This window comes from Mytilus galloprovincialis, chromosome 12 (genome assembly GCF_965363235.1).
Source record: "Mytilus galloprovincialis chromosome 12, xbMytGall1.hap1.1, whole genome shotgun sequence".
In the NCBI taxonomy this organism is placed as follows: domain Eukaryota; kingdom Metazoa; phylum Mollusca; class Bivalvia; order Mytilida; family Mytilidae; genus Mytilus; species Mytilus galloprovincialis.
This window is the reverse complement of record NC_134849.1, coordinates 72,518,355-72,541,117: the sequence shown is the minus strand read 5'-3', so window position 1 is coordinate 72,541,117 and position 22,763 is coordinate 72,518,355. Positions and strand designations below refer to the sequence as shown.

The 22,763-nt window shown below is 30.9% G+C and overlaps 1 protein-coding gene across 6 annotated transcripts; it reads left to right on the top strand.

The window, feature by feature from the left end:
* The first annotated feature begins 58 nt into the window (after positions 1 to 58).
* Positions 59 to 22,555, top strand: LOC143054758 (sodium/potassium-transporting ATPase subunit beta-1-interacting protein 3-like). 6 transcript variants are annotated; one of them, XM_076227800.1, is made up of 7 exons: positions 59 to 229; positions 8,515 to 8,652; positions 10,009 to 10,089; positions 11,478 to 11,690; positions 12,144 to 12,204; positions 18,942 to 18,974; positions 20,739 to 22,555. In XM_076227800.1, the coding sequence occupies exons 1-7, from the start codon at positions 128 to 130 to the stop codon at positions 21,125 to 21,127; spliced, it is 1,017 nt and encodes a 338-aa protein (XP_076083915.1). In that variant the 5' UTR covers positions 59 to 127; the 3' UTR covers positions 21,128 to 22,555. The 6 variants fall into 6 exon arrangements, with proteins under 6 accessions (XP_076083915.1, XP_076083914.1, XP_076083920.1 ...); XM_076227799.1 differs by lacking the exon at positions 18,942 to 18,974 and adding an exon at positions 17,778 to 17,816; XM_076227805.1 differs by lacking the exon at positions 18,942 to 18,974 and adding an exon at positions 17,778 to 17,823.
* Positions 22,556 to 22,763: the final 208 nt, after the last annotated feature.

Sequence of the window (22,763 nt, the reverse complement as noted above, 5' to 3'; positions counted from 1 at the left end):
ATTGAACATATAAGAACGAATTATTTTTTAACGTAAACATATCCTCTGATTTGAGTAATCCTGTTATTGTTTAGCCAAAATAATGTGTCACCAACAGAAAATGTCTATAAAAAAGTGAAATATCTTGATGAAATACAAACAATTAAGCATAGTAGCCATGGCGTTTCAAGGGAAATGTGCCAATACGGCTATGTATACGGCCATGATGGTCGTAATTCTCTTGCAATTTGTAAGTTAATAATATTCTGTTAAGCAGAGCCAAGCCCATTTTTTTTTTTTATGGAAGAACCGTTTTATTCCTCAAAATTTTGTTAAGTTTGCTTGCAATTTCATCCTTAAAGACAAATGATCGCAGAAGATCAATATACGAATTTAAATACATTTGTGATTAAAAGAAACGACATGATCGTTGATGGCGTTAAAGAAAATTGTATCAAATGATGGGTAACACGAATTACCGAATAACAGTGTTATTATCCGAATAACTCATGTAATTACCGAATAACTCTTCAAATATCAATATTAACACATTTAAGTGACTTTTAAACATATATTATTGAATAAAATTATAATAGAAGTGTATTTTATAACCTAAAAATAAAAAAAAAGTTGCAGGTAAGTTAATATTGATCATTATAAAATTATGGATATCGGTGTGTACTTCCAAGATGGCGACCAAGGAAAACGTAAGAAATGAAGAAAAGAAAGATTGCATACAATCCCTCAACGTGTTCATCTTAGACCACCAAAGTGGAGCCCTCACGCCACGTCACGGCAATGAACAATGTGAGGGTGGGCATTTTTTAAAATAAAATATGGAATAGTAAACTATTTAAATTAGTTTTTGTTTTAATTTTAGTTATTAAAAAAATATTATCTTTATCATATTTTTATATTTGTGATTTAGAAATGGATGTTAACTAAGCCCCTTTAAATCTATAAAATTACAACTATTAAGATATCCTGCACAAGGCACGGGCTTATCTGTCATAGTCCGCGGAAATACTTTATTTAGAATTTATTGTAAAAAAATTATAACTACTAAGATATCCTGCACAAGGCACGGGCTTATCTGTCATAGTCCGCGGAAATACTTTATTTAGAATTTATTGTAAAAAAATTATAACTACTAAGATATCCTGCACAAGGCACGGGCTTATCTGTCATAGTCCGCGGAAATACTTTATTTAGAATTTATTGTAAAAAAATTATAACTACTAAGATATCCTGCACAAGGCACGGGCTTATCTGTCATAGTCCGCGGAAATACTTTATTTAGAATTTATTGTAAAAAATTTATAACTACTAAGATATCCTGCACAAGGCACGGGCTTATCTGTCATAGTCCGCGGAAATACTTTATTTAGAATTTATTGTAAAAAATTTATAACTACTAAGATATCCTGCACAAGGCACGGGCTTATCTGTCATAGTCCGCGGAAATACTTTATTTAGAATTTATTGTAAAAAATTTATAACTACTAAGATATCCTGCACAAGGCACGGGCTTATCTGTCATAGTCCGCGGAAATACTTTATTTAGAATTTATTGTAAAAAATTTATAACTACTAAGATATCCTGCACAAGGCCCGGCTTATCTGTCATAGTCCGCGGAAATACTTTATTTAGAATTTCAACCTGAAAACATGCGAAACAATACTATACATGCATTATGTATCAAGTGCATAAAACAGCAGTGGGGAAACAACAAAAGAAAAATGCATTAAACAGAATAAAAATAAATTGCATAAACAAAACTGTATACTTACTTAAACACTAAAATAATTGAAAAAAGATAATTGAACCTGCATTGGTTGCAACGTAAACATGTACTTACCAGTATAACTACATACGAAATATACACAATAAAATTGAACATGAACAATATACGAAAATGTACACGAACAGTATAGAAAAATGTACACAATGAAATTGAAAATGAACAATACAAAAAATGTAAACAATAGAAAATGAACACAATAATGAACATCATGAACACCATGAACAATACATACTTACTTACCAATGACTGAAGAAGAAAGAAAACAGAATTAAGTTATCAATATGCTATGGTTAAAGAACAGGATTTAAATGAGCACACAATATACTTACCAATAAGTAAAACAGAATTAATCAAACAAAGTAATTGCAGTATTAATAAAAATACAATTAGATAACACAACTTCATTTAAACAATTTAAGTCACAATTAACCCACTGCTGTAATAATAATGTAATACATGTATAGTATTAAATACACAATCAGTCCTTTTTCTTTTTGAAGGTTGTTGTTCTCTCGTTTATCTTTCTTTTGCGTTGTCCGATTTTCTTCCCCAATGCTCTCGGCTTTATGACATTCATCCGGCCATCTGTTGATGTGATTATACGCTTATCTGGTGGAATGTAGCTCTTAAATCTCTTGGTCAATCTTTCTCTTTCTTGTACAGTTTTATTTACCCATGACGTAGCTGTTATTTGGAAATGTTTGTGTGAATCAGCCACATGGTACTGGCCCCTGGACACCAAAGCACGCTGCAAGTCCTTGAATTGGGCTTCAACAATTTCCTGAATGGTCACTATCAAGTCAAGTAACGGTTTTGATTGCCAGTTTATGGCTGATTTCAGCACATGGTTAAGTGATTCGCTGTTGTTGTTGGTCCAGCCTTGGTCAAAGTAACCTGGTGGTGTCGGTCCCTCCCATAACTCACGAATGGTACGTGCTACACGATTGGCGAAATATCGGTGGAACGAAGCTGACAGTTCCTTTGTTCGTTCCTGAATTTGTTCGCACTTCACTTCAAAACAAATGAGGTTGTGAAATATATTCCAACGCTACCTGTGGTGGGAAATACGAGCGGATCGGGATCTTCAGTGCAGCACTCAGAGCATACATATGCATCATGTCAGCATACGTACCAAGACATCCAACATCATGAGCCAGTTGTAAATATGCGGCAACTACTATTCTGTTGTCTTGGACCAGATCCACAAACTTTGTATGATCACTATCATAAAACATATGAAAATTACTTACCTTTCTAACGCCTTGGCCATGTCATACTTGTTGTCTGTAAAGCAACAGTCCTTAGAAAGGAACTTTAGAGACACATCTGACCAGGCCAATAACAATGCATCATCCATTGGGACACAAGCACTGTGAACCCAACGATCACAACAACTGCATTGAATGGTGCAATCAACACATTCTTCATCACATTGAACACACGGATATAAAGCCATTTTGAAAATGGAAGACAGCACACATGTATTCATGGCTTTTTATACAAAATTAAAGTGACTTGTAAAAACATTTATATTTGCCAATGAAAATCTTATATTTAGTTTTGAGAAAATTTTATTAGAATAAACATAAAAATCATCCATTCAGAAGCTTTGTTTTTATTAAAACAATCAATTATAATAATTTTTTGATTAGATTTGAATTGAATATGTGAAAATTCTTAATTACATTTTATTTAATGTTGAGTAAATTGTTATGAAAAGTAATTAGTGATTGGAGTAATTGCATTGCTTTGATGTACTGGTTAAATTTTCAAATCCTTTCTGAAAAACAATTATTAGACAATTCTCTGTATATACAGTAAATTATTTAATACTATATTTTCATAGCGTTTTCCTTTGAAGGCATATATGCAATCTTTCTTTTCTTCATTTCTTACGTTTTCCTTGGTCGCCATCTTGGAAGTACACACCGATATCCATAATTTTATAATGATCAATATTAACTTACCTGCAACTTTTTTTTTATTTTTAGGTTATAAAATACACTTCTATTATAATTTTATTCAATAATATATGTTTAAAAGTCACTTAAATGTGTTAATATTGATATTTGAAGAGTTATTCGGTAATTACATGAGTTATTCGGATAATAACACTGTTATTCGGTAATTCGAGGTACCGTCAAATGATATTTTTTTTATTTCGTAAATTTACATACACAGGCATTTGTTTTTATCCATTGGAAGACCCACTATCAACGTAAACGTACGTTGATAGTGGGTCTTCCAATGGATAGAAACAAGTGCCTGTGTTTACATATTATTAATTATAATATCCTACTGTAGTCTAAAATCAGTCATCTTGTTGGTTAGTTAGGTATTTGTGTTTGAACTTAACACACAGGGAAACTACGTATTGACCTTACTACGCTACTTCCATTGTAGAAAATTAGTGCAGAATACGTTTTTTCTACTTTTTTTAACAAAAAAAAAATGTTTAAAGGTAGGTTTTTGTTGTTGTTCTCAAGTATTGCTAAAAAATGTCAATTTTGTAATGACCGTCTTAATCCCGACTTCCGAATGTCTAAAAACATTCCAGAACTTCACAAAATCTCACTTCCAGCCGCCATTGCTTTGTGTACATTCCATTCAGCGTCATCAATCTTGTGGCAGGCAATACAGGTCAAGCAAATCCTATTTTTAGGAATTTCAAAATGACATGCTCCTTACGTCTTTCGCGATTTTCCCGCGAAAAAAGCCCAACCAAAATGAAGGGAAAACTAATGAAAAAACAATGTCCATGCCATAATTTTGTACAGGAATATAGAGTAGGTTAATAAAAAACAATTTACATTTATTTTTCATAGAATTTTTTTTTATTCATTTTTAAAAAGATTGATATTCTGACCATCATGACTGAAGGTAAATATTCCTACAAAATTCCATTGATGTTGAAAGGGATGGCAAAAAATGAGGTTTCCTGTTGAATAAAACCCCAAATTAGTGCAAACTATATATTATAAAGCAATATCCAAAAACAAATATCGTAATTGCCGTAGACTGAAAAATCACCTAATTGACAATAGAGCAATTTGATTGGATAGAATGATTTTACATCACTTGATTTTTGACGCCATTGGAATTTGAATGTAAACAAAACCAGGCCTCTACATTAACATTTTTTCTAACTTGTCCCTTCGGACAAGTGGCAAGAAAATCAGCTTGTCCGAACTCTTAACTCACTTGTCCGAATTCATAATTGAAAATCTAACATATTGATGATTTATGCAATAATAACACTTGGGCTTTGATTGTACCTAATGAAAGGAGCATTTTGTAATGTTATATGAATACCGCATCAAAATACATTTCATTATTTCAGAATGAAAGTTTTTTTGCAAGACTGTGTTCTCTGACTCAATGTCACTATCATTTGTCAATCATTAAATCATCATTTCTTCCCAAACCACTACGTTCCCCTATGGACCTATTCATTCTTTAGTAGAGGTATGGGTTAAACCAAGGATGTAAATACACCTGGCCACCTTGAACATGTATATGAGTAAACCTTTTTAATTTATTGATGATGTCAAAACAAGCTTTTACAATTTATTTTGATTTGTTTATACATTGATATATGATCATGAAGTACATACACATTTCACTAAAAAATCTGCCTTTTTAGATTTTTTTTTTTTTTTCATCTTTAATTTTTATATCATAGATCTTATCAAATAAAACCTCTTTTAATGTATTGTTATGCATAAAAGCAAAATCAAATGAAACATACTTTAATTTGATATTTAAAAGTTTAGGTAAAACTCCATATGGAGGTGCTCCTAATTCAAGGAAGCTTATACTAAGAAGATACATTAATTTTGGTTTCTTTCCCCTTATTTATATCCCCATGGTCAATGACTGCCAGCATGTTCAATACTCCAAATCAGAGACATATTATACAAGTTTTATATGTCTGGTTCAATCAATGAATAATTATTTCATTAAGTATGATCAATAAAACAATCATTCATATTTTTGGGAATGTATAAGTCTTGAATTTGATCTATTTTTAACTGACCTTGATTTTTCACTTGTCCCATCGGACAAGTAGTATGGTGAATCTACTTGCCCGACACCTGTGTCCACTTGTCCCGGACAATCGGACAAACGTTAATGTCGAGCCCTGAAAACAAGATCAGTAGGTTCAGCATGGGACAGTATTGTACATTAAGTTACTGAGAAACAATTATGAGTTATCAAGCTTGACAATGCATGGCAATAAAAAATCAAGGCTAAGTCTACAGAAAAAATAAGAAAAAAATGTCCTTAGGTGAACGACTTATCATCATAGAGCTCTGGATACCATTAAGAGGGTAGTAATGCCCATATCTGCAGTCGTCAAACGGTCATTTTCAGCTACTGTTGGCATCAAATATGTAAAAATTTTATCTTGAATCTTCAAAATATCCTCATCATGATTTGTTTGAGGTCTCAAATCATTATCGTTACTGTCATTTTGGGGGAAATTTTAACATGATTTGTCAAAATCAGTTGATTTTTTATTGTCTAAAAGAAAGTGTACATTTTATCTTCATGCACCAAAAATTACCATTAACGTTATTTGGCAAGGATATTTACCATTATTTGTCATGAAGGTACCCCCATTACTACCCTCTATTAATACACCTTATCGCTATTTGGAAATATGCGCCTCTTGAACTATTGAAATCATGAAACAATAATTTAATTTTGGGTGTAACGCATCTTCTGATTGGCTGATGTTATTTTGTTATCGGGCCATAGACATAATTTAGTGATGTGACCGTGACGTCATCAACGTTTTTTCATGGTTTTCTACGGTTTAAAATGGAATTTAGAATTAAATTACAAGAAATGACTGTAATATTTTTTCTATCTATTCTTGATAACATAAAAAATGTGGTGCACACTGTTAAATAACCCGCTACAAGTTTTATTCACTGTGCACCAAATTTTTTATGTTATTTTTTCATAGACAGAAAAAATATAACAGTCATTCCTTAAATAACTTATTCATTGAGTGACTCAATTTCCCTGTAGATATTGTAGCTAGCCTAATATTCTTTATTGTGACGTCAAAATTTTATGGGAACCTTTATTTTTGTCAAATACCGATAAGGTTTTTAATTTTAGAATAAAGGAGTTTCCCTAATTCTGTTTCATGAATGAAATGTCCAGTATACATACATATGTAGAGTCATATGGTAGGAATTTGTGACTTAGCATTCAAATGTACTTTTTTTTACTTTTTCAAGAAAATGTACTACATGTACATTTTGTAACAATGTTTTTGAGAGATACATATGCATATGTACATGTACTGTTTGGTACAGGTCTTTTAAATACTAGTGATAAAACCTAACTTAAAGTATAATAAAAATTTGATTTCACAGCCTTTTTATGCACCATTTATGGGGATTATGTTTTCTGGTCTGTGCGTCAGTTCGTCCCGCTTCAGGTTAAAGTTTTTGGTCAAGGTAGTTTTTGATGAAGTTGAAGTTCAATCAACTTGAAACTTAATACACATGTTCCCTATGATATGATCTTTCTAATTTTAATGCCAAATTAGAGATTTTCCCCCATTTTCAAGGTCCACTGAATATAGGAAATGAAAGTGCGGATGGGACATCCGTGCACTGGAGACACATTCTTGTTTAACCATATATACATGATGTATTCAGGGTGTTAAAGGCACAAATTGAGCTAGAGAAAATGTAGTAAAAAACTATTTCCGGAATGGTGTTTTTAATTTTAGTTTCTTTTATATATTTCCGAGTTTAGTATGACGTCCATTATTACTGAACTAGTGTACATTTTGTTTAGGGGCCAGCTGAAGCAAGCCCCCTGGTGCTGGAGTTTCTTTTTGCATTGAAAATCTGTTAGTGGCCTTTGGCTATTGTCTGCTCTAAATTGCAATATTTATACAGAAATTAAGAAATCTGATAACTTAAATTACACATCTACGCAGCAGAAAGAAGGGAGCGTGGCTGGCTCATCACCCTTGTAAAAATAATACTCACAGTACTACAATGTACTATGTACATGTATAACACAAACACTTCACTTAAGGTAGATCATAAGTAAATGTTTTTTGAGACAGATTTTTTTTATAATTTGCCAAAATGAAGATCTTGCTACGCTTTTTTCAAAAATATAACAAAAAGTATGGGTCACCGTGCTATTTTTCGAGCTATGAGTCGTTGAAAAATGCCTAAATTTGGTTAGTTTGTTCATGAAAAAACACATAAGAGTGCATAAAAAAAATTCTATGAGATAGAATTTTGAAATAAATTGTGAGAGTATAGCTTTCATAATATATTTTAAGAAAATAAAAAGAAAACATGGTGTCACCGAACTTGTTTTCCTGCCACAAGTAAAAATAAAAAAATCCCTATTAGTCTAGTATAAATTTTGTACTAAAAGAGTTATCTCCCCTTAAATAGCTCATTTGAAAAAAATGATTTTAAAAACCAAAAAGCTTGATATTTGTCAAAATATTTTGAATGATACAGTACATTTACAAGTTTTCTTGATAAAGATAAACAGTCTTATCATTAAATTCCAAATCTGTTTCCAAATTTGTTGATTTGGGCAATTTACTAGACCGATTTTGTACTGTAATTGTACAATCCAAGATGGCAGTATACCATGAATCTACCTGAAAAAATATGAAAGAGTTCTAGCTGAATATTTACTTTGATTTAATGATATATTTTCTTTCTCTTAATTTCAGTTAAGTACATTGGAAAGACAAGTATTTGATTTCTTGGGATACATGTGGGCACCCATCATTGCCAACTTCTTTCAACTTATCTGTGTTATCATTGGTGGATTTGGTACTTACCAGTTCAGGTCAAAGTTCATCACATTGGTAAGTTAACTAATTAAGCTGATGAAAATATGCATTTTAAAATAAAGATTTGCTTCAGCAACTGTAATTAAATCTCTACAGATCTTAACTCGATTCAAACATTAATATATATTTTCAAGTCATTTTGATAAAAAAAAAAATCGATAAAAAAAAAAGAATAATTATAGAAGAATAACCTCATCTTATTGTCGGGAACCTCATCAGTGGTGTGTAGTTCTAGCTAATGAGAGTAAGAGGCCCATCCCAACTGATTAACAAGAGATCTAGAGACAGTAATGAATCAGTGAATCACTTGAGAAATCAATACTAATCACTTATGTAATCGGAGAGCATGATTCTTCTTACAAAATCGTCTTTTCTCCACCTGGACTCGAACCCAGGACCTCTGTGGTAAAAGGCAGCATATCAACAGACTGAGCTAAAGAAGAATCTCCTTAGCTCAACATTACGGTTGACTAATTATCAGATTATTATCTACAACATATTTAAGGGAAGCAATCCTGTCACACTTCCTACACCTCAAAGAGTCATCAGGAACCTCATCTCATCAGTGGTGTGTAGTTATAGCTAATGAGAGTTGGAGGCCCATCCATCATGTGCATCAGCTTGGACAATGTGTAGCAAAAAACAGAATTGGAAATTTTTCTATCACAGATATATATATATAAATTCTTTCAACATCCTAATGTCATAAATGAATTGACATATTTTATACAATTCTATCATATTGAAAACAATGTACATGTGTGATCAAAACAAACAGATACATGTATAATCATGCTAATTTGTAAAAATGTCCAAAAAACAGTGGTACAGCTGTCAACTGAACAGCTTCAATGACTAAAAATATAAAACTTTATTTGTGTCAAGTTACATATGTGTACAGTCGGGGCCTTGTGGCCGAGTGGTCTGAGTAGTTACTACATTTTACTGTATTCACTAGCCAGTCAACACTGAGGTTGCGAGTTCAAATGCTGGTCTTTCAGGTGCATTTGACTCTAATCTTAATTGACAAGGATTGTCAGTTTTCCTATCAAAGGTCAGTGGTTTTCTCTGGGCACTCTGGCTTCCACCACCAATAAAAACTGGCTGCCACGAAAAAGCCTAAAACTGGTGTTAAAACCCCCCAAAAAATCAATCAATCAATGTATTTACAGTCAATATATAACAAATTTAGAAGCACAGTATTGAGTAAAGAATCAGTTAATTGTGCCTCGTTAATAAAGGGATTGAACTATTGAAAGATGGCAAGCACTAATTAAGCATGTTAGAATGAAGTATTGACTTATGTGCATGCACTAGCCTTGGTACATTGTACATGTATGTAAAGTTTTATCTATTTGTTTTATGTTTCAGTACTCCACATGGTCATTGATATGGCTGGGATGGAACGTTTTTGTCATATGTCTATATTTAGAAGTTGGGGTTCTTAGTAGAGTAAGTAAAAAAAATGTATATATACTTGCACATATACTGCATGTACAGTATACATACATACACATGATTATACATTGTACTACATACGTACAAATATATATAAACTTAAATAAAGTCTTTAACTAGAAAAAAAATACTAGATGTTTGTGTTCAAGTCAGACTGTTTAGAGACACATGAATGCCTATAATAGAAATTTGTGCTATAATAACATGAATATATATAAGTTGAGTTAGTGTACATGCATATATCATGCATATAGGAAATTTTCGAGGTGATTTATGTATATGCAGTAGTATTTATTAACTTGTGTGTGCAAATTATTTAACAATATATTTTAGTTTCAATTAAAGTACAAATTTATCATATTCAGCTATTGGTATCATATTCTATAATTAATTTGCACAAAACCTATTATCGTGATTACATGGATTATGGAGAGAGTTAATTATAATCAATAAACTATTTATTCTGTATGCTCAAGTTGCTGTATAATTAATTTTTTAGTTCTAAAAATAGTAACAGTGATTGATTTTATTTTGTTTACACTTTGTGTGTATATATTTTGTTTATCAGCTAATTATATATATATAAGTGTAGAATTAATTGAATATTTTCCGACCTGTCCTGATCATAATTAGATAGTAAGATGTGAAAAAATATAGAACTAAGTCGTTCACCCTTTATTTATAATCATGAGGATGTGAATACATGTAGTTAAGATGAAAATATAATAATATATATACTCTATAAAATACAGATAAGGTCTAGACATGGTAGAAGTTTATCTCGTTAAATACATGTAATATGAGATACATGTACTTTTTATCTTAACATGATATTTAAAGATCATGTGGTTTATTTTATCAAATAAAAACCCTGCTTTCAGAATTATTAATTTCATAATATAAATGATGTACTTTAGAGATGATTTGATTTTGTTGTCTGACTTATTCTAGATGGAAGGCATAATGTTACATAGTCTGTCTGTATACATGTAGGTCCTTCTATTTATTCTCCAGTCCTTTAGGGATGACATCAAAAGATCGATGTAGGATAAAAAAAATTAAATCAAATAGTTTGGGGGCGGGGGGTTAAAATTTTGCAAGTTTTGTTTATCTTAAATCGATTTTTACATATATCCCTATTGGTAAATCAATGTTTCCCAAATTAAGTTAAGATGGGGGGTAGGGGGCTCAGTGAAAAAACTATGTGAATTAAGTTTTTTATCCTACATTGAACTTTTGATGTCGTCCCTTACATGTATCAGTTTATAGTTTATCATTAAGTTATATACATGATCAATGTGAACGTTACTACATATATGTTAATTATGATGTGAACTTCTTGAAATTTACATTGTTTGTAATTGTCCGACTTTTATTTTCAGAACAAAGATCTGTACATACTAAACATTGGCACTAAGAACAAAAGCTGGTGGCTAGAACATGGTATTGGTTGTCGGATAACTAACACTTCCTGGTTGGATAGTTCACCGACAGATTCCAGCCGACCAATTCCACCAGAAGATGTGGTTGAAGGGTGTCTGTTGGATTATTACTATGTAGAAGTCATACATGCAGGTGTACAGGTTTTGTTAGCTGTAAGTTCATTATCTAGAGCTATTATTAGGTTAAATAGGATTCATGATTGGTTAGTGAGTCTCAAACTTCCGCTTAAATTTTCTAATTGAAATAAATTTCACATTTGTCAATTCCAAAACTAGCAGTTACATTTATAGTGATCTTTATATTCATGTTAAAATCATTAAAAACTGCCCTTTGGGTAAATTTTATCTTTTAAGAGGTTCTGATAAAACTTTGAGAGGAGAGCAAGAATATTTGAATTTAAACTAATGAAGTACTAGTTCTAAGATCAAACAAAAAAATAAAATTATTAACAAGTCAGTTAAAGGATAAATCAGCTAAGATTTAGAAAAAAATGTTTTGCATGTTCTTTTTTCCATTTAAAAGATTTTTAAATTTTTTTATGGGTTCATTATACTTCTTGTGTGTATTTTTTAACCATTAATTCATTATATATTTTTGTTTTACAGTTAATTGGTTTTGTGATTTCGTGTGTGAATGCATACATATTCGTAGAAGAGGAGGAAAGTTGTAAGTACTTGTCACGTAGCACTTATTATCGTCCAACTATGACATATACACCTGTCCCAAACATTGACAGTCCAGATATACCTGTACAAGTCATAGACAACTTGGACACCCGTAAACTTGTAAATCATCCAGACACCTGGTGTCTCCCGACCTACGTCTCTTATGCTGAAAGTCAGGAGTGGTCAACTGTAACACGTACACGGTCACTACAAGGCTTTACTAACACGCAGGACGTCATTCTCTCACTTGTCTAACTCATTAACATAATCTACAGGTGTGTGATATATATGTTAGTTTCTGTGTAGTTTTCTCTCTCTATGATACACTGTTTGTTGTATATGGCTTCTTTTAGTGAAAATAGCGAAAAACTTATCCATTTATTGAAATACTATCAAATTCAAACTGCAAAATTTGTAAATTCAGCTTTCATTCATAGAAAAAAACAACTTTACGTCTAATTCTGTATTTTTATTTTGTAAACTTTTACGTTTTCGGATATGATATTATATTGCTAAAGTCAGTGTTTTCCCTAGGCTATTCATGCATTGCGGTACCGCTACGCATAAACTTTCGGCCGCCATGCGTTTATCATACCCGCTATGCATCCCGCTATGTGTGAAATTTTTATTATCTTATAAAATGAAGTGACAAGTGACAAAACTCTACAGGTGTTTTAAACTCACTGGACTGATAATTGATCATATTTAGATGCAACGCTCTGATTTTACAACCACGTTGATTAGATTGAACAACATTCAAGACTTCGATTACATAATAGAAATCGGGAGTTCAAATTGTTTTATTGATAAATATTATAGCCTGATATAGCTTCCAAATATCCTTCCGTGAAAAATAAAAAGTAAACCTTTTGCAGTATAAATTTTACGTTTTGAAATCATAAGTCTAATTTGAAATATTTATGTAAATATAGTTGTAACAGAGAATACACATCATTGGGTTGAAACATGATGTAACTTTGACCTCCGTTGCAGAGTTCAAAAAATTTATGGGTCACTGAATATTCACAATTCAGATCGTTTTTGTTTTGATGTCAAAAATTATTTTATTTTTCAAACTGATCTTCCAAACTAGTTTTAATCCAGAAGAAAATAAAAACATTGCTTGACTGTACCTTAAGTTGAATATCTATATCCAAATTAAATTAATTAAAGCTGTAATCCATGATCACAAATTGAATGCTTTGTTTACAATTGTTGAAAGCCATGTGCTTTTTGGCGGGAAAATTCGGGGAACCTCTTAACAGGAAACAGTTGCATTTCATTGTTATTTATAGACCGTAAGAATTTCATTTTGGAAATCATTTTGATTAAGGGAGCTACCATTTGATTTTTATGGGGGGGCTAGGATGAAAAATTTTGTCCTGCATTTTTTTTTAGCTCTTAATCTCTGTCCTGCCTTTTTATTTTTCACTCTGTTCGGTCCTGCTTTTTTTTTTTTAGTTTATCCTGACTTTTTATTACCTAAATTGTAGTCCTGACCTTTTTTTTTTGCAAGTGTCTCATCCTGCCTTTTTTTTTACTCAAAACTCCTGTCCTGCCTATTTTTTTCAAATTTCATCCTAGCCCCCCCCCCCCCCATAAAAATCAAATGGTAGCTCCCTAACTGCTAAGATTTATTCATGAAAAATTAATAATTTCTTAGGTGAAACTGATTATTCTTTTTCTTAAAATAATTTACATCTAGGGGTATGGAAATGGAAATGGGGGGGGGACTGGTTTTTTTTGTTTTTTTTTTTCAAAATAATACTACAAATATATAAAGCTAACCAGTCTGAAAATACATAGTTAAATGAATTTTAATTCTGAAAAACTCATGTGCTTTTTTAATTCCTTTACTATTTCCATCATAATCAGAAACAAGCTACATGTATAAGGTATTTCAAACATATATTATTGGCTTTTATATAAGAACATTCCAGACTATTAATAAGTATGTACCTGTAGTAAAACAAAACCTGGTAGAGCCTAAAAAAATCTACAGGGCCTTTGAAAAAAACTTTTGGATCCAGGCTGACCTTGGGAGAAAATGTCAAGTACTGTTCCTGACTGTATTGCAGATTTTAAGTTTTAAAACTGACATGCACAATTCATTTCACTAGTGTAATAAAAATAATTCTACAAAACAATGCCGCGCTCTGCATTGCAAATTCGCCTTAGACCCACCATGCATGAAGAATTTTCTAGGGAAGACACTGAAAGTGACATATAGGTCCAATGGGCCGGGTGTAAATATCAAATTGCTATGTATATAATTGTATAAATGTATGTCCTGATACACATGTCACTATAATAAATAATTACTTATTTACTTACTTTTAATTAGGATTGTGCATGTGTGTTCCATAAGTTTACATTACCATTTTTACTTTGTTTAAAATTTTGCTTTTGATTTGTAATCTCTAGAATTAAAGCATAGCAAAATTTTCTTCAGTATTAAAAAACTAAAACAAAGTAAAAAAATCTGCTGTCTTTTATAAGAATTAGCTCCCTATTGAAGGCTGTTCATCATGTTCATGAAAATACTATGTTCTCCTAGGGATGGCACTTTTTTTAACCCACACCTACAATGTACCACAGAATTAAAAACAAATTAGAACAACACTCCCTTTGCATTTTGGTATTTCAAAATCAACCTCCCACATATTTTTTTTTTTAATTGCCTTCCCTTGGGGGGAACATAGTATTTTCGCGAATAGTCCTAAGTAGGATATTATGAAAAGAAGCCATAACATTAACTAAAGTGTATCAATTGTTTCTTTCTTTGCAGAAAGAAAAGGCTGTTTATGCATGCATTTGATAATGAAATCTGTTGTTAAAGTTTTGTAGTACAATGTGTTTTTCATACAATTCAATATTATAATTGGCAATATTTTTAGGTTTCATTTCTAAATCAGTCATAAAAAATGAATCTTTTACAAACGATAGTTACATTGCAAGTCAGTGATATGCAATAATTGCATGAACAGTCTTCTTCATTATTCTATAATCTATTCTAATATTTTTCATATTATGCTCAACTTCATTCTCTTCATAAGTTCTGTAAACTTTATCTTTGTTATCTCGCTTTAACTAACACATGTATTGTAATTAGTGGCAGTAGTTCAGGGCAATTTTGTAACTTCCACCCATCACAGAGTGGGCAAAAGTAAAAGATACATGTACTCAGGGCTTCCAAAAAATATTTGAGCGAGCCGAACATTTTATATCTGATCCTGATTTTAATCCCTTAAGACTAAGTTACAAAAGGCAATTATGGTAATCAGATGGCCATCCCAGTGATTGACATTAGATTAAAAAAAAAACGAAATTAAACTTTACTTTGATATGAATTTGATGTTCTGACATAAACTGTTAATAAACTGATAAATTGGCAGTGCATCATTCGAAAGTGTGCACATCAACGTGCTCATATCTGCCTTAGACTCTTTATTTGTGCAAAATGATGTTGTCAAAAACTACTTTCGTTTTTAAAATCCATGTTGACTTGACAATGGTAAACATGGACCAGAAACGGATATGTAAAATCTGTGTACGTTTACATAGCACGGCTGAGTGAAGAAGCTCTTTCCCCATTATTTCTTCAACAAAATACTTGAAATGAACGTAATAGATACAGGTATCAATGATAATTTTAGCATTTTTGAAGAAATGTAGGTTGCATAATTAAATTTCCCACCTGTGCACATGCGCACAAGTGTTCTCGTTCATACAACATCATGAACATAGTTCTGACGATTTTTAATTTAAAACCTTTTAAAAAATTTCATCAAATCATGTTTATAAACGTATTTCTTATAATTTTAATCTGTTGGACTAAATCAATTAGATACAAACGGCTGAAATGTAAGAAAATAACTTTGAATAGACCGATCAATTTATACGATGTCCGGTACTGAAAAGAGATTACCTGTCACCTGAACAGGTAGATTTCAGCTGTCCAACAACTAATTAGCCTTGATTAAAATTAGAAAGTATTGAAGTAGGGGTTATTTTGATAGTAATTAATGATCATGTCACTTTTATGACCGGAAATGTGTGGCTGTTAAAGACAAAATGTTGGGTTAAAAGATCGCCAATTATGTTAAAATGACCGTCTCTTTAGAAAGCCTTGATAACGAAAAAGTAGATGACAGTTTCATGCTTTGCCCAGCCGGACTTTTAATGGACATTATACAAATGTCCGGAATATATGACTGTTTTGGAAGCCTTGCATGTACTCCCATATAATTAAACAAGAACACTTACTAACAAACCCTCAAACCTACTTACAACAGCTTACGTAGCAAAAAACACTAACACATACTAACAGACACTTATAAACAAATACTCACAAACAATAACACCATATAAAAATCAAACCAATAAATCTTCTACACTCAAAGTACAAGGGTATTTTGAATCAAACAGATCTTGCAATGTTAAGATACATGTATTTTGTTTTCAGTTAGTTACATAGGAGACTATGAGTCATGGTCTTTATCGTCTTACGATGACGAATCAGTCCGACACTCTCGTTATCGAATGCAGCCTGTTTTTATGTATGTAGAACTGTTTGTTCAAGTTACTGTTCTTATTATTCTTTTACAAATATTTTGTTTGTGTTTGTGTTATTCAAATTTCAAGTTTCTTTGGGCATATATTTAAATAAGAGACTCTTTTCTAATTGTATTACATTAAAGCCAATGGCTTTATGCAGTTTGCAATTAGACTTAGATATTTGTTTGTTACTGTTGATATTTCATAATTCATAAAAAAAGCTTATTGGATCTGGTTCATTATTTTATAATTGAAAATAATTAATGATATGCTTGATTATCATGGTTCTCACTTGAGAAAAACCAAAAATTTATCAAGATTGTAAAATGTTGTATCGACTAAGTACATGTATCATTATTTTATAGCAAAATTTGAAAAATCCTTTGCGAGAACTTTAATTTTAGCAAATAGTATGTCATGTTAATTACCTTTTAATACTGTTATATGAAATATTTCATCTAGGTGAAACTTCACACAGGAAAAAATGTAAATATTGTGTGATAAGGTTGATTGACTAATCTCACTCTAGAGAAGGGGTGACTAGTTGGGGGTGGGAGGGGAGTATTGACATCGTAAAAGAGAAACATGGGATATAGATACAGGACCTGCGAAAAATTGTTTGAAGTTGTGTTGGATATTGGAAAATAGTAATTTATACCCTTGTGTCACCCTGTTATTGTGTTTGAAGTGATATTAGCACACTACCACGTTTACTACCACTGAGATTTGTTGTCACATTTTATTTGGTTTGTTTGGTACAATGTAAACGCTTGATTCAAAACACTCCTAACGGATCACTACATCATTAATAGATAGAATTTTATCTACATTTTGTACAAAAGGGAATTTTCTCCCGAGGTTATAATAGACCATAGATTATCTGTATATTGTTTTTTTCCTATGCAACATCCATGAAGTTAGCTTATGACTTGGCTTGGAAAGTTTTGAAAAATAGCACAAATACAGTTATTGTTTCAAAAAATGAAGTAAAGATTTCTATAAAAATTGTTTTATTAGATAAAATGATGAAGATGGTTAGCCTGCCTGTTTATAGAAGTAAGAGGTTCTCTGTTTTCAGTTAATTGTTATGTTACAGTTCACAGTTGGCTTATTTTATTACTCTGTTATTGGCATTGTTAACCCATTTTAGCTGAATATCCAAGGATTGATAAAATCATACATGTTATGAACAAATGTTATCAGAAAAAAACAAAGATTAAATGTAAGGGATATAACAGATAATATTTTCTGGTTCACTTATCTTTTATTAGCATTGTTAAAATTTATGTTAACAGGTATTAAGACATACATGTACATACATGTTTATGTACATCATTTACATGGTGACTCTTAAATTTATTTTAATGTGGATGTAATGTATTTAACAATATTTCAGACATATAATTTATATTAATTGAAATACTAAAATGGAACAACTAAGGAAATATTTCTTTTTAACAAATAAAACTTCAAAAAGAAAATAAGAAACTTTTACCAAAGCTTATCATCTACTGGTTAATAAATAAGTATCAACTTTTGAATTTTACACAATTTCTGAATTCTCATTTTGCAACATGTAGAGTTAATGGCTGGAATCAATTTATGAAAATTTGCCACCTTTGAATATTTGCCTTTTATGCATCAGCCTCTTTGCCGCACATAAAAATGTGCAAGCAGGGTTCTAACGAGTCCAAATAATTACGACGTCTTGCAAGGCTATTTTAAGTTTTGGATTTGACTCAGTTTCCTGCATCTTCTATGCACATCAGCTAAAAGTATCACATGTTACAATTTAACTGAACTAATTGATAAAATTACCATGATTTCTCTGCTAAATTTAAATAGTGCACACAAACATGACAAAACTCATTTACTTGAAAATTTGAATGGAGTATATCAGGCGTCAAAGCAAAAAATTAAAATGGCCATCCAAGATGTTATAATTATTTTGACTAGGTCCTAAATGACAAGTCAGTTGTCAAGTTATCAAAGGAAATCAAATGTTTCCTTAGTTACGGTGAATTGAATTTTACACAACTTCTGAATTCTTTTTTTGCATGCAGTTTTCTATATTGACAACACAAGTTCCACATGTTGACATCACATTTGTAATTCTGTTTTGTATTAATATATACCGACCCCATATCCATACCTATTCAATTGGTCTTTCATTTATTTCAGCATTTATTTTTGGCACACGGTTTTCTTTTCAAGGTACTATTATATTGTCTGTTCATCAGTAAACAGTACTAGCATGGTTGTATTATTGAGAATGCATATGTCGTATAAATTATTACAGCTTATTCAAAACTGAAAAGAATGGATGTAGTTTTGTCCAGCTTATAATAATAAAAATTATACAGAATTAATGTCAGAACTTATATATGTGTACGCACCATTGTTAGTCACTCAACAGTAATGTCCCAGTTTTCCCATGCTACCTATTTGCAAATCATTTTATTTAAAAGTATTCATAACATCTTGCAAATTTGTAAAATTTCATGTTTTCAAAAAATGTTCTCAATTTTAAGTCCTTCCAGAGTCCAGAGAGGTAAATTTAAAGTTACAATTTTTGCAACAACTTTTAAGTTTCATGCTACACACATGGATATTTTCCTTGTGTGCAAAATTTACTCCAAATGACTTTTTAAGACAGGAAATCCATGAAATCCATTCAGTTTTATCCTGTCTGTACATCTCAAAATTAGTTTCCATTCTCTAACTTTTGTTTGCCTCAACCAAATGTTATGAAACTTATACATAATTATGCTTATTACTTCAAAACACAGATCAAAAAATAAGTTTGGTTGAGTCACCTTTGCCATTCCTAAGTTCTGTCCTTCTTTACCTCTTAACGTGAAAGTTTGGTAAGGGAGATAACTTTTCAAATGATAGAATGATTTGCAAGAAGGATTAATTATAAACAGATGTTTGTGAAATGAAACATTATAAGTCTGTGTATATACCCCTTATCCTGTCTTTTCTATTACATTTGTATATTGTTACCAGAAGCTATTGTCTCTCTCTTGTGAATTTCATATTTACATTAATTTTGTAAGCTCTGGAAAAGGATATTTTAAAATTGAACTGAAAAGTGAAAATTTTATTTATTTTAGAGTGTAAAATTGACAATTAAAAAACATTTTAGAAAATGTTAATGAAATAATGTATTATTTATCGTTTGCCAAATTTAATTGAAATTCATCAAGAAATATACATATATATGTATGAATAGCATTTTTTCTGTGTCCATGAAATGCTTTATGTACACAACTTCCTGCATTACTATTGCTGCAACATTATTGAGCATAAATTTCTTTGGCATAACATGTTCAAAAGTTATTGTTATTGTTTTTGTTATGTTTATTGTCTTTTGAAAGTAAATTCATGGCATGTATATATATGTTGATGTTTGTCAATACTTGAAATTATAAACACATTATGTGATGATGATTTATATATGTTTTTCTACTTATGAAAAAAAAAATCAGTGTAACCAGGTTTAAAAACCAGTTATTGTTAGTCATGTTAGTGTAGAAGTATTTGGAATATCATTATTATTGCTGTAATATTTATAAAGCCTAAAGATTGCGATGGAAAGATTTGACAGAAAGAAAAAAACTATTAAGATTATCAATATATGGAAGCAAAAAAATACTGAATGAACAGTGTTCTAGACATGTGTATTCCAAAAAATTAATGCAATCCCAAATGTTCCTTGTTTAACATGTTTAAATGTTACAATTGACAATAATTTCAGAAAATAAAGATTAAATTAATTTTCTGTAGCACTGTGATATACTAGAACTACTTCATTAATATTTTTTTTCTTTTCAGAAAGATTTATCCACAATGGTCTGCATTTGATTTGAAAAATCTGAATAAATTCAATTTTCAACAGATTCCCTTATACTGTAAATAATACAAGGGTTGATAACCTGTTATATGTAAATAATAAGATTTCCTTTTCTTTTCCAGCTTCAAATGCTAATGACGAATTGGAATTTGTGAAAATGTATCAGACCCCATCACGTCCGGGATATGAGATTGAAAATCAGACATTTCAAACTGAACAAGAGACAAATGAATATCCGACCCTTGACCGACCACCGAGCTATGAAACCAGCATGCGTAATCAAGCTAATCGTAATGCTGTCAGCAATGACTATACATATGGTGCAGACAGACAGAGTGTTCGTAGTGTCCGTAGTGTACGAAGTACGCGCAGCACACGAAGTAAAGCAAGTAATAAATCTAAAAATACAAATCGGCAATCATCCTCTACAGAAAGAAGAGAGGAGTTGCCATGGGTTCAGATCACGCCGTCTCCAAGCAGTTATGAATCTCCATTTCGTCATTACCCTTAAAGTGCCTCACAGAACCTTCATATCATTTGTATTTTATCCGTGGACATTTGTGATTAGAATAAGAATTTTCAAATGATTGAAGATAATAATATTAGTGTTCATAAACACAGATTATTGAGAGAAACTAGTGATATTACTCGAGGAAGTGATGTTGAGAACTGAAAATGGATAGGTTTATATCTGATTTTCATTGTATTATTTCTGTTCATTGACAAATTTAAATCTTTCACTATTTGTGACTAACTGATAGATATAAAACACAATAGTAGAGTTTTATTGCTTTATTTCTGTAAACAAGGAACATGCTTTACTTCTTTTAGGGGTAAAGATTGCATTAAATACAATCAAAACTCTGTCAGTGGGTTGATAGCTACATCATTGGAGCCTCATCACTACCACAAGAGTTCAAACAAAATAGTGCTCAGAGTTGAACATTTTTTTTAGATTCTATCCATGTCCATGTCAAGCAATATACCAAAATGCATACTCTAGATCAGATATTCTGAACTTACAAAATGAAGAAAATTATTTCATCAAAAATAACTTAAATTGGGACAAATATTTTGTAAAAATAAATTTTGAACTCCAATTATATTATTAAATAATGGAAAATAACTTCAAATTCAAAATGATAACATTTTAAAATTATCATGTTTATGGAAGCAATCTTTATCCTTCAGCGCTCACAAGTACTTTGATTTTCAAAAATTAGTGTATCTTCTGTAAATTTTTTCCTTGTTTACAGTCATGCCAGTGAGGGTAGCAAAAAATATCACATGTTTAACTTGTTCACAGCTGGTAGAAGATTATTAAACATGTTGAAAGAGGCTGAAATGTTAAAAACTTTTCTATTACTCATCTTGTTAGGTGAGTTATGCTTTCCTTGTTTTAAATTGTTGACTTTATGAATATAGTCCCAGTGGTATGTTATAATTAACATGCATAATTAATATTTTGAAAAGGGACCATTATTTTTGTTTTTAGTGGACTGTGAAATGCATTTGTTATCAATATATATAGATAGTATTTTTAACTGACATTTTTTTGAAATTTGTGAGAGAGTATTTTTTGAATGGTTGTAGCTTGTATTTGTATTAATTGGTGTAAGTAATAGAGAGAAAATAAGGTTTGATTTATTTGAGTAAAAATACTGAATTCTCATACTCTAACACACACTGTTACAATTTTCTTGAAAATTCCATATTGAAAGCCCCTTGTTCAAAGTAAATTGAATCTGCTCCTCAATGAATGACAAATATATGTCTTCTCTTTTGAAATGTTGATCTGTACACCACTTTCTATTGAACATTTATTTTCATTAATGCATAATACATGTAAATATCTTAATTTTGGTAATAACAGCTGTTTCTGTAGCCAAGAAGAAGAAAGTATATTTTTTAATGCATACATGTAGCCATGTGGCATAAATTGTTTTTTTTTTTTTTAATATAAATTATTCAAACAAATTCATATAACCCTTTGAAGTACTGTGTATAGAGAAATCAGTTATGTTTTGATTTCCTGATTATGAGAGTTGTTATTTAGCCATGCAATGATACATTTTTTAGGGGTAAAAAAATGTATAAATGTCTCAATAAAATCCAAAATAAATTAAAGTGATTTTTGTGTCACAGGA